General features: G+C 39.5%; 1 protein-coding gene across 5 annotated transcripts in view; it reads right to left on the bottom strand.

Moving 5' to 3' along the window:
• The window catches only part of agfg1a (ArfGAP with FG repeats 1a), a 67,071-nt gene that overhangs the window by 28,506 nt on the left and 25,145 nt on the right, over window positions 1-13,420 (bottom strand). For 2 of the 5 annotated variants that reach the window (XM_063045486.1, XM_063045485.1), the window contains exons 6-8: window positions 12,708-12,827; window positions 4,171-4,365; window positions 1,670-1,754 (exon numbers count right to left, since the gene is read on the bottom strand). In XM_063045486.1, coding sequence (XP_062901556.1) covers window positions 1,670-1,754; window positions 4,171-4,365; window positions 12,708-12,827 — 400 coding nt within the window. Of the gene's footprint in view, window positions 1-1,594; window positions 1,755-4,170; window positions 4,366-12,707; window positions 12,828-13,420 lie in introns of all 5 variants that reach the window. The other 3 variants (XM_063045484.1, XM_063045483.1, XM_063045487.1) reach the window with 2 other exon arrangements.

Consider the following 13,420-nt stretch of genomic DNA (forward strand, 5'->3'; position numbering starts at 1 on the left):
TTTTCATCTTCAACTTTCTTTTATTAAACAGACGGTGTGATGTTTGTTTCCAGAAGTTGCTGGTATTTAATTGAATTCATTCTTCCCTCTACCAGTGAAATGTTCCCCGTGCCACTGGCTGAAACACAAGCCCAAAGCATGATCGATCCACCCCGTTGCTTAACAGTTGGAGAGGTGTTCTTTTCATGAAATTCTGTACCCTTTTTTCTCCAAACATACCTTTGCTCATTGTGGCCAAAAAGTTCTATTTTAACTTCATCAGTCCACAGGACTTGTTTCCAAAATGCATCAGGCTTGTTTAGATGTTCCTTTTCAAACTTCTGACGCTGAATTTTGTGGTGAGGACGCAGGAAAGGTTTTCTTCTGACGACTCTTCCATGAAGGTCATATTTGTGCAGGTGTCGCTGCGCAGTAGAGCAGTGCACCACCACTCCAGAGTCTGCTAAATCTTCCTGAAGGTCTTTTGCAGTCAAACGGGGGTTTTGATTTGCCTTTCTAGCAATCCTACGAGCAGTTCTCCCGGAAAGTTTTCTTGGTCTTCCAGACCTCAACTTGACCTCCACCATTCCTGTTAACTGCCATTTCTTAATTACATTACGAACTGAGGAAACAGCTACCTGAAAATGCTTTGCAATCTTCTTACAGCCTTCTTCTGCTTTGTAGGCATCATTTATTTTAATTTTCAGAGTTCTAGGCAGCTGCTTAGAGGAGCCCATGGCTGCTGATTGTTGGGACGAGGTTTGAGGAGTCAGGGTATTTATAAAGGTTTGAAATTTGCATCACCTGGCCTTTCCTAACGATGACTGTGAACAAGCCATAGCCCTAACAAGTTAATTAAGGTCTGAGATCTTGGTAAAAGTTATTTGAGAGCTCAAATCCCTTGGGGTGCCCAAACTGTTGCATGGTGCTCCTTTCTTTTCTTTCACTCTAAAATTGTATAAAACAAAAATAATACACTAATCTTGTTTAAAATGTTGAAAAGAATGTTTCATCTTTAACTTTATGACTTTTGGAGATCAGTTCATCATCTACTCACTTAACTATTCACAGTAACAGAAATGTTGACCAAGGGTGCCCAAACTTTTGCATGGCACTGTATTTATTAGTGATTTAGTATTGTTTCAAGCATTATAATCAGGAGAGTAATGACTGAACTGTGATGAAGCCAAGTCATATCTAAAAATTTTATAGCAAATTTCCACCATGGATGGTCCCAATCTCAGATGCAAAAGGCAGGTGGTTGGGCATGGGTCCGGAAAACCCACCCTGTAAAAACCCAGAGTTAGAGAAATGCTAACAGAGCCACCGAAGACCAGATCTCTAGGCGGGGATGGATATTCGAAGATGGGTTACACCTGGGGACAAATTGTCCAAGAGAGAGGACGCTGGCAAGCTGCTGTCGGCAACCTATGCCCCACTAGAATCTTCACTTAAAATCCTCTCTGGCAGCTGATTCACTAGGTAAGATTTTCACTGTGTGGTTTAACTGGCTTTTGGCCTTACTCCTCAAGATCATTACTTAGCTGCACGTAGGGTTTGTGATTTGAATTTCGAAAGTCTACATCTTAAGGTGCCAGGAGACAATGCACCTTACCTGCTTGTACTAAATACATTACTAGAGGGTGCCGGATGGCTAAACATATTATCTAAGTCTGCTAGTGCTGCATACTTGTTTGCCGAGCTTGACTGATTGGCAGTTATCACTGAAGATCCAACAGACGTTGAGCCGAAATTAGTTAGTTGACTACTTGTCCCTATATGTAGGAGAGAAGAAAATATATCAAAGATATGATTATGGAGCCTGGAAAACTTCAGAAGCTTAAAATAACATCCAATATTATCTTTTGTTAAAATATAAAATTAAATAACATCTCTTTTCTGAACTTGAAATGGTTTTATTTACTGAAATTGTGCTTGATCACATTGCCACACACTGTGCTAAAATGTGAGTCTACCCTACTAAGTTTCCCACAATACAGTATAATTCATCTCATGGTAGGAAAGATCAATCAAACCTTTGTTTAATCATAGGTGACTCATTAATTGCTGAATCTTATGAAATTTAAGGATTTCAAAATATCCCTCAACAAATGTTATGGTCTGATTAGTAGTGAATGGTTTTAACAAAAAAACTCAGCAGGCATCGGGACAGGTGTTGCCAACACAACCAAGTAGCCTGCAGTTTATCTGTTCATTTTAGCTGAGCAGAATGACGGGAAAAGAAACACGTATTTATGTAGTTCCTTTCAAGACAGGGCTTGCCAAAGCACATTACATCCAATTAAGCACATTTGATGTGTAGCCACTGCTGCTACGTGGGGAAAAAGCTGGCCAAATCAGCATAAATAGTCTAAACAATGCTGATAGATGTATATAATATTACTCCATCAAAAATATTGCTTTCAAAGTAGCCACAGGGTCATTTAAACCCAACCATGAGAGTGAGAGTGCGAGTGCTGTTTAGCCTCACACAAATCACTCCCGACATTCAGTATCACACTGAAAAGTTAACCTGGATTCAGATCTCTGGAACCGAACATAAACATGACATTGAAAACATGACAGACATCAAGCCAGATAGGTATTTCCAATCCTATTTCGAGTTTTTGGATGTCAGTGAAATATTATGATTCATAGAAACATAGAAAACCTACAGCACAATACAGGCCCTTTGGCCCACAAAGCTGTGCCAAACATGTCCTTACCTGAGAAATTACCTAGGGTAACCCATAGCCCTCTATTTTTCTAAGCTCCATGTACCTGTCCAGGAGTTTCTTAAAAGACCCTATCGTATCCGCTTCCACCACTGTCGCTGGCAGCTCATTTCATGCACTCACCCCTCTCCGTATAAAAAACTTAACTCTGACATCTCCTCTGTACCTTCTTCCAAGCACATTAAAACTGTGCACTCTCATGCTAGCTATTTCAGCCTTGGGAAAAAGCCTCTGACTATCCACACAATCAATGCCTCTCATCATCTTATACACCTCTATCAGGTCACCTCTCACCCTCCGTCACTCCAAGGAAAAAAGGCCAAGTTCACTCAATTTATTCCCATAAGGCATACTCCCCAATCCAGGCAACATGCTTGTAAATCTTCTCTGCACCCTTTCTATGGATTCATCTGAGACCAACCCTCTTCCTCAAAATTATAATTATTCCCCTGTATTTTCGTTCAATTGCATTCTTGTAAAATTGTGTATAATTCACGATTATATGATGCTATGTGCCTGTGATGGTGCTGCAAGTTCTCCATTGTGTCTGTGACATGCAATAATCTAGACTGTGACTAGGTATTGAAGGGCTGACACCACGCATCGGTCCTCACTGAAGGGGAAGCAGCTTTAAGTCCCTGGACCCAGCCATATTGCTGCAATCACAAAGGTGGCATGCCAGCAGCTATATCTTATTAGAAGCTTGACGAAATATGGCATGACACCAAACACTCTTGGAAATTCCTATGGATGTATAGAGGACAGTATTCTAACTGGCTGCATTACTGTCTGGTATGGAGGCTCTAATACACAGAATAGCTAGAGGCTACAGGACGTTGTAAACTCACCGAGCTCCATCATGATGACAACCCTCCCCATCATCAAGGACATCTTCAAGGGGTGCAGCCTCACGGTGGTAGCATCCATCACTAAGGACCCTCACTATCCGAGACATGGCCTCGTTTTACTATCATCAGGGAGGAGGTACAGGAGACAGAGACACACTCAATTCAAAAATAGCTTCTTCCCCTCCACCATCAGGTTTCTGAACAGTCCACGAACACTATCTTATTATTCCTTTTTTGCGCACTTTTTGTTTTCAAGTTCAAGTTCATTGTCATTCAACTGTACACAGGTATACATCATTCCTTTGCGGTCAAAGTGCAAAACACAGTACACAATCACACACAGCACATAGTTATCATCCACACCTACAGTCACAAATTAATACTAGCACAAGTCCCTGAGGCATGACCTGATGATTGGCAGGTTGACAAAGTCAACCTGTCAGTCATATGAATTTTGCAATTTATAGTAATTTTTTGTCTTTGCACTGAACTGCTGCAACAAAACAAATTTCATGACAATGTCAATAAATCCGATTCTGACACTCTACTACTGACACCCCCGTAATTCAATGCCTTACTACAGCTGAGTAATATCCGAGAGATTTTACCTTGCGTTTGTGTATTGCTGCTGAAAGCATTATCCAGGTCGGCGAGGGCTGCATATTTATCTTCACTAACAGCTTGCGCTTTGATTACTGATGTGTCACTTCCAGAAGAACAGAAAGCTCCAAAGTCGGCACTAGAAGATTTTGGGAAGTTATCAAAATTTGCAAAATTAGCATTTGTTGATGCAGAGGCTCCACCTGATGAGAGAAGAACGAGAGGATTTGGAGAAAAGTCCGCAATCAGCTCTACAGAAACCTTAGCACCATTCAGCCACAGTTAGTTCGAACAAATTGATTATTATTAACAAGTTTAATTGCAAACATCATTGCAACTTTAGCAACCTAGAGTCTTTTAAATTCATACCCATCTTATTCAAACTCCATATTTCTATCCTTTCAACCAGTTTCAACTCCTGGCAGATAACTAAAACTAAAAAGTCACAAATTAAGACCATAAGATATAGGAGCAGAAGTAGGCCATTCTCCCCATACTCTTTGATGCCCTGGCTAATCAAGAAGCTATCTATCTCTGCCTTAAATGCACCCAATGACTTGGCCTCCTCAGCCGCTTGTGGCAACAAATTCCACAGATTTACCACCCTCTGACTAAAGTAATTTTTCTGCATCTCTGTTCTAAATGGACATCCTTCAATCCTGAAGTTGTGCCCTCTTGTCCTGGACTCCCCTACCATGGGAAATAACTTTGCCATATCTAATCTGGTCATTTTCCTGAACTCCAGGGAATACAGCCCAAGAGCTGCCAGATGTTCTTCATACGGTACCCTCTCATTCCTGTAATCATTTTCGTGAATCTTCTCTGAACCCTCTCCAATGTCAGTGTATCCTTTCTAAAATAAGGAGCCCAAAACTGCACACAATACTCCAGCGTGGTCTCACGAATGCCTTATAGAGCCTCAACATCACTTCCTTGCTCTTATATTCTATACCTCTAGAAATGAATGCCAACATTGCATTCGCCTTCTTCACCACCGACTCAACCTGGAGGTTACCTTTTAGGATATCCTGCACAATCACTCCCAAGTCCCTTTGCATCTCTGCATTTTGAATTCCCTCTCCATCTAAATAATAGTCTGCCTGTTCATTCCACCAAAGTGCATGACCATACTTTCTAACATTTTATTTCATTTGCCACTTCTTTGCCCATTCACCTCAACTATCTAAGTCCCTCTGCAGGCTCTCTGTTTCCTCAACACTACCCACTCCTCCACCTATCTTTGTATCATCAGCAAATTTAGCCACAAATCCATTAATCTCATAGTCCAAATCATTGACATACATTGTAAAAAGTAACGGTCCCAACACCGACCCCTGTAACCAGCAGCCAGCCAGAATAGGATCCTTTTATTCCCACTTTGTTTTCTGCCCATCAGCCAATGCTCCACCCAAGCTAGTAACTCCCCTGTAATTCCATTGGATCTCATCTTGCTAAGCGGCCTCATGTGTGGCACTTTGTCAAAGGCCTTCTGAAAATCCAAGTACACACATCTACTGCATCTCCTTTGTCTACTCTGCTTGTAATTTTCTCAAAAAATTGCAGTAGGTTAGTCAGGCAGGATTTTCCTTTCAGGAAACCATGCTGGCTTTGGCCTATCTTGTCGTGTGCCTTCTGGTACTCCGTAATTTCATTGCCAACAATCGATTCCAACAACTTCCCAACCACTGATGTCAGGCTAACAGGTCTATAATTTCCTTTCTGCTGCCTCCCACCCTTCTTAAATAGCGGAGTAACATTTGCAATTTTCCAGTCATCCGGTACAATGCCAGAATCTATCGATTCTTGAAAGATCATTGTTAATGCCTCCACAATCTCTCCAGCTACTTCCTTCAGAGCTCGAGGGTGCATTCCATCAGGTCCAAGTTACATCCAAATGTAATTATTATAGTGGTAAACAATCCCTCCTCCTTTTCTCAACCTGCCGGCAGTCCTCATCTTTGATGACAGCATCATCCAGCAGGCTTCGGTTGCACACCTAGTTCCATTCTCGTCTATACAACTAACACCAGGACATTATTAACAATGGCTTCCCCCCCTTCTCCCCACAGTGTTAGTTATGTTCCTATCTTGCCTTCCTCCTATTTCCCAACTACATGCCAATCATCGCCGACATAATCAGCATCAGGTTTCACATCTATGCGATAACACACCACTCCCCTCTGATAACTGCACTTGAACCACACTATCTGCATCCCTGTATTAGGCCCAACTCATTCAATGCAGACTATACCTGTGCTGAAGCCTCTATAGTTGTCTATTCCAACAGGTTTCTAAGTGGAACTTGCTAATCACAACTTCTGCTGCTCATGTTTAAACTCATGACATTACCCCCATACTTGCTTTTCTACACTGGGTCTGAGTTAAGCAATCCCTTAATATTAAAATTAAGCTCTTGCATCCCCTGCTGGCTTTACTCTTGCTGTACATTATCCTTCACCCCAACAACCTCCATCTCAAGTTCCAGCCTTTTGATTATCACCATGGGCAGCTGTGAATTCTACTCGATCTTCTCAGGCTCTTTTTGTCCAGGTTTTTGCTTATTTGTTCTAATATCTGAGTGATACAGCTTGGTTTATTATTTTAAAGCGACATAAAGTGGTTAAAGGGCAAGTAGCCCTGTAGTTGTTTATAATCTTTGGATTAGTTTTTTATGACTAGATTGCGAAAATTGTGTCTTTATTGCTAATTTCATTGTCTTATTGGCCTAATGCTTGATGTTTGGTGAGAAGAACTTAAATTTAATTCAAACACAACAATCTCAGCAAGTTTAACGTGCCAAACCATGGAACATTTTACTCTTACATCAAAAATATGTCATAAACTAAATAATTCACAATAATGATATTTCATGAAATGGTTAAGGATCATCTGGCTTAACTCTTGCGGGTACTAGTCCAGTCTAAAACCATTCAAACACAATGTTCACGAAAGAATGATTAGCCTCCATATGCTGGAATATTATTCCATTTTTAAATAATCCTACTCAAAGTTGAGCATTAATATCCAGACCAAATGCCCCTCTAATGCACACATGTGATCCTCATTTCACTTAGAAAGATTGGGAAAGATCATCAATGTGCCGTGGGAATGACAAAATATAGGCCTGTGCCGTCCTATCACCGGTGGAGAGATGCTGTTATGATAAAACCTACCCAAAGATTAAGCAGACTCACCAACAGGAACTGTAATCATTTGCCAAAAATGGCCAACTGTGGCCTACAGCCATAATAAAGACTCATTAATCTAAACTAGGAAGCAAAATTATCACTTTTTTTTTACTATTCTAAACATTGGGAAGAAAGTCAACATCTAGACAGTACACTTGGGATCAGGGCAGAAGCTTTGAAATATCAAAGTCTCAAAATAAATTATTCTATTTGGAAAAAGATTAAGATATTTAACAGGGAATTAAATTAACATACAGAAGCCCAGTTTGTCGCTGCCAGAAAAACGAATAAGTAATTATTCCATAATACACCACGGATAAACAGTTATATTTCATTCAACAATAAATTCATGTTACAAACAATAACACGTAATTGCTGAAGCTTATAACTAATCACTAATTCTGCTCTGATTACATCTCAGGAGATTGCAACCGCAGGGAAGCAATGACAGCAATATACACATTTTAATCTCATGCTCAGCCCAAGCTGCTGTCAGTTTAACAGTGCTATTACGCCAAGTGCTGACAATTCCTGTCCTCACTCCCACAAACCACAGACCATGATTTCATATGTTGTATAAACAACTGAACCAACAAAATCTATACAGTACGGTGCAAAAGTCTTAAGCACCCTAGCTATATATATGCATACATATCAGAAAGCAGTTCAGAACTTGGATGAAAAATTAGCTCTATTCCGCCAGCTATTTTGCCGAGAATGGGGAAATAAGGCACAATGAATTAGTTTTCACATACCTTTGCTGTGGAACATCAATGGTGTATTCTTACCCTAGAAGAATTTGTATGATCTATCCTTCAGGATCAAACCAGCTTGCTAATTTCATAATCACAATTAAAATACACTTTACTATAACACTCTTTTTGCACTACTTAATTATATACTGTAAATATTATAATCTATATTTTTATGTATATTACACTGTAATGTCGCCACAAAACAAATTTCAAAACATATGTTAGTGATATTAAACTGAAGTCAAATTGCACTGTACTAATGTGTAAAGGCCTCGTGTACGTATAGCTAAATCTGCACATGCTGTGTGAGGGTATTGTGGACTTGCAGGATATAAGGTATCATTGCACATTTCACTATCATGAAATATGAGCATTCAATGATGACCCAGCATATTTGGACCGCAGCACACACTGTTAAGAAGCTGCTCTAATGTTTACTGGCTATATGCGTTTAAGTAAGGTAATATTCCTTAGAACAGATAATATTGGCGAGTGCAGGTCGGTGGGACTAGGTGAGGGTAAGAGTTCGGCACGGACTAGAAGGGCCGAGATGGCCTGTTTCCGTGCTGTAATTGTTAAAGGGTTATATGATTATATTGCTGTTCTACGCTCCAAATATGTTAAACCTTATCTTACCTCCACATTAAAATTTATAAAAACATTTATAAAAAGCAGCAGAGATCTAAATCCTTGTCACACTAACATTGTGCACATCCAAGTGGAAAACTCATAACCACTGATATGAAGAAATTGCACTCAAGCCACATATTTAAAGTCTTGATGAGTATTCACATAAACACAAGAAAGTAGGTGCAAGAATAGGTATACTTGGCCCGCTGTTAAATATGATCGTAACTGTTAAGTCCCATGCCTTTTCAGCGCCAGTTACCCATAGTCGTCCTCAATTGTATCGAAAACTAACTAAATTAATAACTGTTGAGAAACCCACATTTGAATTCTTGTGACATGCATGCAGGACAGATGGCTTTAAGTGGCTAAATAAACTCCATCAAGGAAAATGGGGTTACATAACTATTCATCATATGGTTGTAAACATGGTTAAATGAATGACAAAAATGTTTGCCCTGGAAGTCCACTATGAGCTCAGGTGGTTTCAACAGGTGAATCTGACACCCTACACAAAATTCTGCATGAATCAGAGGGAAAAAAAAAGATATTGGCAAGGTAGAAGGTTAAGGAGTATTAGGTTATTTGATCTGCTTAGACAGAACATAAACATTTCATGATTTTGCAACCTCACCTTATAATAAAAGGTCCCTAGGACCAGTTTCCAATTTGAGTTCTTAATTCCAGCTATCATTGTTTGCTTGTTAGGTCAGTTGAAAACCAATTCCACAATGCCTTTATTTCTCAAAAAATCCTTGGTTCAGTATCTTAAGTTTTCTCCAGAGTCCCTCAGGGATCAGGTTCTACATGTACACCAATCACTTCCCAGGTTTACATCATCTCTTCCTTACCTGTTCCCATCACCATTTCCTTTTTACCACACCACACCAGACATTTCGTACTGAAACAACTGTTCCTACAAGAATACAGGAGTTCCCTGGGTAATGAATGAAATGACTTAAAGTGTGTGTAGATTCTCCTAAATATTGAAAAGTATTTTTCAAGCTACTACTAATAATGTGTTTAAAAGTATTAACTAGTGACTGAATAGTTCCATTAGTTTAGTTAAAGGCAGTGCTGGGGTGACTACTCAATGAAAGAATTACAAGTGTACATAGAATGATATGATATGGGTAGCGATAGTAAACAAATATATCTGACATACAGAGAAATCAACTTATGGACAATTCTCAGGACAGAAACCCATATATAAATCAGGGACTGTCTGTACTGAGAAGATAAAAGCAGCTATCTTCTGCCCCACTATATCCTTAACTGACATCTTGTCAAATTTTGTTCTATTGTGCTGGGATTTATTATCAAGTTAAATTTACTACATGTAGAATTTATTTTCTCCGCATTGCTGTCCTTAGCAATATCAGAGGCTGAACAGGCCATTCAAAATCTTTGATATTCAACATCACCAAAATCACTTTTTATCTGTATTACCCTGATATCGGCCCTTTTCTTCAGCTTATTTTCCTGCTAGAAATTATGCATTGCTTTCCATGTACGCTTCCCATCTTTCATAACCAAGTGCTTGAAAACTTTGCTCCTGATATATCAAATTGCAAGTTTACCGATCAATGTGCTGACTGATGGCAGCATTTAGAACCTGTACTGCATAGCTCCAGTGACTTGCGTTCAATTCTGATCTCAGATGTGGATTTGCATGCCCTCCAAGACCAATGCTGCCTTGTTTCCTCCCACATACCAAAGGGGAAGTTAATGGACAATACAGTGAATAGCTTACATAGAAATTCGTGGAGAAATGGGATCATTGGCATTACTCTAAAAGCTGATAAAGACTCAATGGTCTGAATGATGTTTCTCTGTATTATATGAATTTGTTATGGCTGTTAGCCAGTGAAATCATAAGGCATAGGAGCAGAAGTAGGCCATTTGGCCCAAAGTCTGCTCCACCATTTTATCATAGACTATTATCTTTTTCAACCCCATTCTTCTGCCTTCTCCCCGCAACCTTTGATGCCCTTACTAATGAGGAACCTATCCATCCCCGTTTTAGATATACTGTACCTAATGACTTGGCCCCACAGCCGTCTGTGGCAATGAATTCCAGAGTCACCACCCTCTGGCTAAAGGAATTCTTCATCTCTGTTCTAAAGGGGCATCCTTCTATTCTGAGGCAGTGCCCTTTGGTCCGAGACACTCCCACTTTAGGAAACATCCTCTCCCCATCTAATTAATTGAGAGGTTTCAATGAGATCCCCTCATTTTTCTAAACACCAGCAAGTACATGCCCAGAGCCTTCCAACATTCCTCATATGTTAATTCTTTCATTCCTAAGATCATTCTTGTGAACCTCCTCTGGACACTCTCCAAGGCTAGCACATCTGTTCTACATAAGGCGCTAAAAACTGCTCCAAATGTTCTGGTCAAGTCCTTATAAATCCTCAGCATTACATAAACACAAGGTGACCCTCTCCTGTCAGATTCCTTTTTTTCCCACCTATCTCCTAGCTTCTTACTTCATTCCTCCTCCACACACCTGGCTTCACCCATCACCTTCTACCTTGTACTCCTTTCCCTCGCCCCACCTTCTACTCCCTTCCAATCCTGATGAAGTGCTTCGGCCTAAAACTTCGATTCATTTCCATAAACACCATCGATCCTGCTGAATCCCTCCAGCCTTTTGAGTGTGTTGCTCAACACTACACAGTTACTTTTATATTCTAGTTCTCTTGAAATGAACACTAACATTGGTTTTACCTTCCTTACCACTGACTCAACCGGCAAATTTAGTGAATCTTGCACAAGGACTCCAACGTCTGTTTGCACCTCTGATTTCTGAATTTTCTCTGTTTAGAAAATAGTCTAAGCATTTATTCTTTCTACCAAAGTGCATGATGATACACTTCCCTACACTATATTTCATCTGCTACTTCTGTAAACTGTCCAAGCCATCATGCAGACTCCCTGCTTCCTCACTACCTGTGCCTCCACTTATCTCTGTATCGTCTGCAAACTTGGTCACAAAGCCATCGATTCCGTCATCCAATCATTGACATACAACTTAAAAAGAAGCGGTCCCAGCACGAATCCCAGCAGAACACCACTAGTCACCTCCAGCAAACCAGAAAAGACTCCTTTTATTCCCACTCTTTGACTCCTGCCAGTCAGCCAATCTTTTACCCAAATTAATATCTTTCCTATAATACCATAGGCTCACATCTTGTTTAGAAGCCTTGTGTGGCACCTTGTCAAAGGCCTTCTGAAAATACAGTAAACAACTGATTTTCCTTTGTTTATCCTGCCTGTTATTTCCTCAAAGAACTCTAACAGATTTGTCAGGCAAAATAACGAAATATGCTGACTTCAGTCGATTTCATTATGTGCCTCCAAGTATCCCAAAAATCTCATCCTTAATAATAGACCCCAACAACATGTTTTCAAAATTTTCAATCCTTTCATTGCCTTGACTTTCCTTCAATTTTGTGACCTTTTTCAACTCTAGAATAATTTATGACCAGGTCTTCTCCTATTCTCATTTCATGTGCATTCCTGATTTTAAGTGATCTAACAATGACATTCCTGTTTAGCTGAATTCCAGAACTCCTTCTTCTAATGCTTCGTCCCTCTCCCTTTAAGATGTTTCTTAAAATCTTCTTTGGCTATCTGTCTAGTCATCTGTTCACATATCACAATGTCTCTTGTTGTTAAATTATGCTTCCAAATGCTCTTGTACTGAGAGATGTTTTCCTGTACTCAAAGCTGTGTACAAAATTCAAATTAAATCGAGATTACTAAAGCTATTTTCTTTTACTTTTCTTTTTTAAAACCATTTTAAGTAGCTTGATTATCTACATACTTTAAATGTGATAGAATGAGTGCAAAAAGAAAGAATTAGAAGCAATTGTGAAAAATATGAGAAAATGAAATTTGTCAATACTGGTTAGTACGCGCGCGCACACACACACTAAAAATGCAAAACTGGGCAGTTACAACGATCACTACCTGAACTGCTGGACTGGAAAGATGGTAGACTTGCTGAGGAGAAACCTCCAAAATTATCAGAAGCATTACAACTTCCAAATGCATCAAAGTTTGCAAAATCTGTATTCAGAGAGCTTGGAGCTGGAACAGTGGCATGGAGAAAGAGAAATGGAAAAAGAAAACCAAATGTTAACGGACATGGAAAGCATGCATGACAAACAGAACGGTAGGAATGAATTAATGTCACAAAAACACACAAGTGCCTTACAGACATCTTCACTAAGTAATTCAAAAACTCTGAAGATGTGACAACTAAACAGAAATGTGCATGGATACGTGGGATAAACTATCCACCTATACCAGATGGCATTTTCTAACAATTATTAATAAGACACTGTTTACATCAGAAAATGTTAAACGTATCAATTCATACAGATTAGTACCCTTGAAGATAAAGAAAATATTTGGAAAAGCACATTGCTATCAATTTCTAACTGAACAATAAATGATGAGAGGTGCACTTTACTCTCTGTGCCAAATAGCAACACATTGAAAGGATGACCATTTTTACTGTCATTCAACATGAATGTGCTGCAAAGATCATAGGGAAAACATCCAACCATCTAAAGACACAGATTATCTGGCATTGATCTAATTGCCATTATCTTGAACAGAGTGTCCCTTTAGTTTGTGTACAGTAGTGAGTTGCAACAATAACCTTGCATTCAGCAAAA

The sequence above is a fragment of the Mobula hypostoma genome, chromosome 4 (assembly GCF_963921235.1).
Source record: "Mobula hypostoma chromosome 4, sMobHyp1.1, whole genome shotgun sequence".
NCBI classification, from domain to species: Eukaryota; Metazoa; Chordata; class Chondrichthyes; order Myliobatiformes; family Myliobatidae; genus Mobula; species Mobula hypostoma.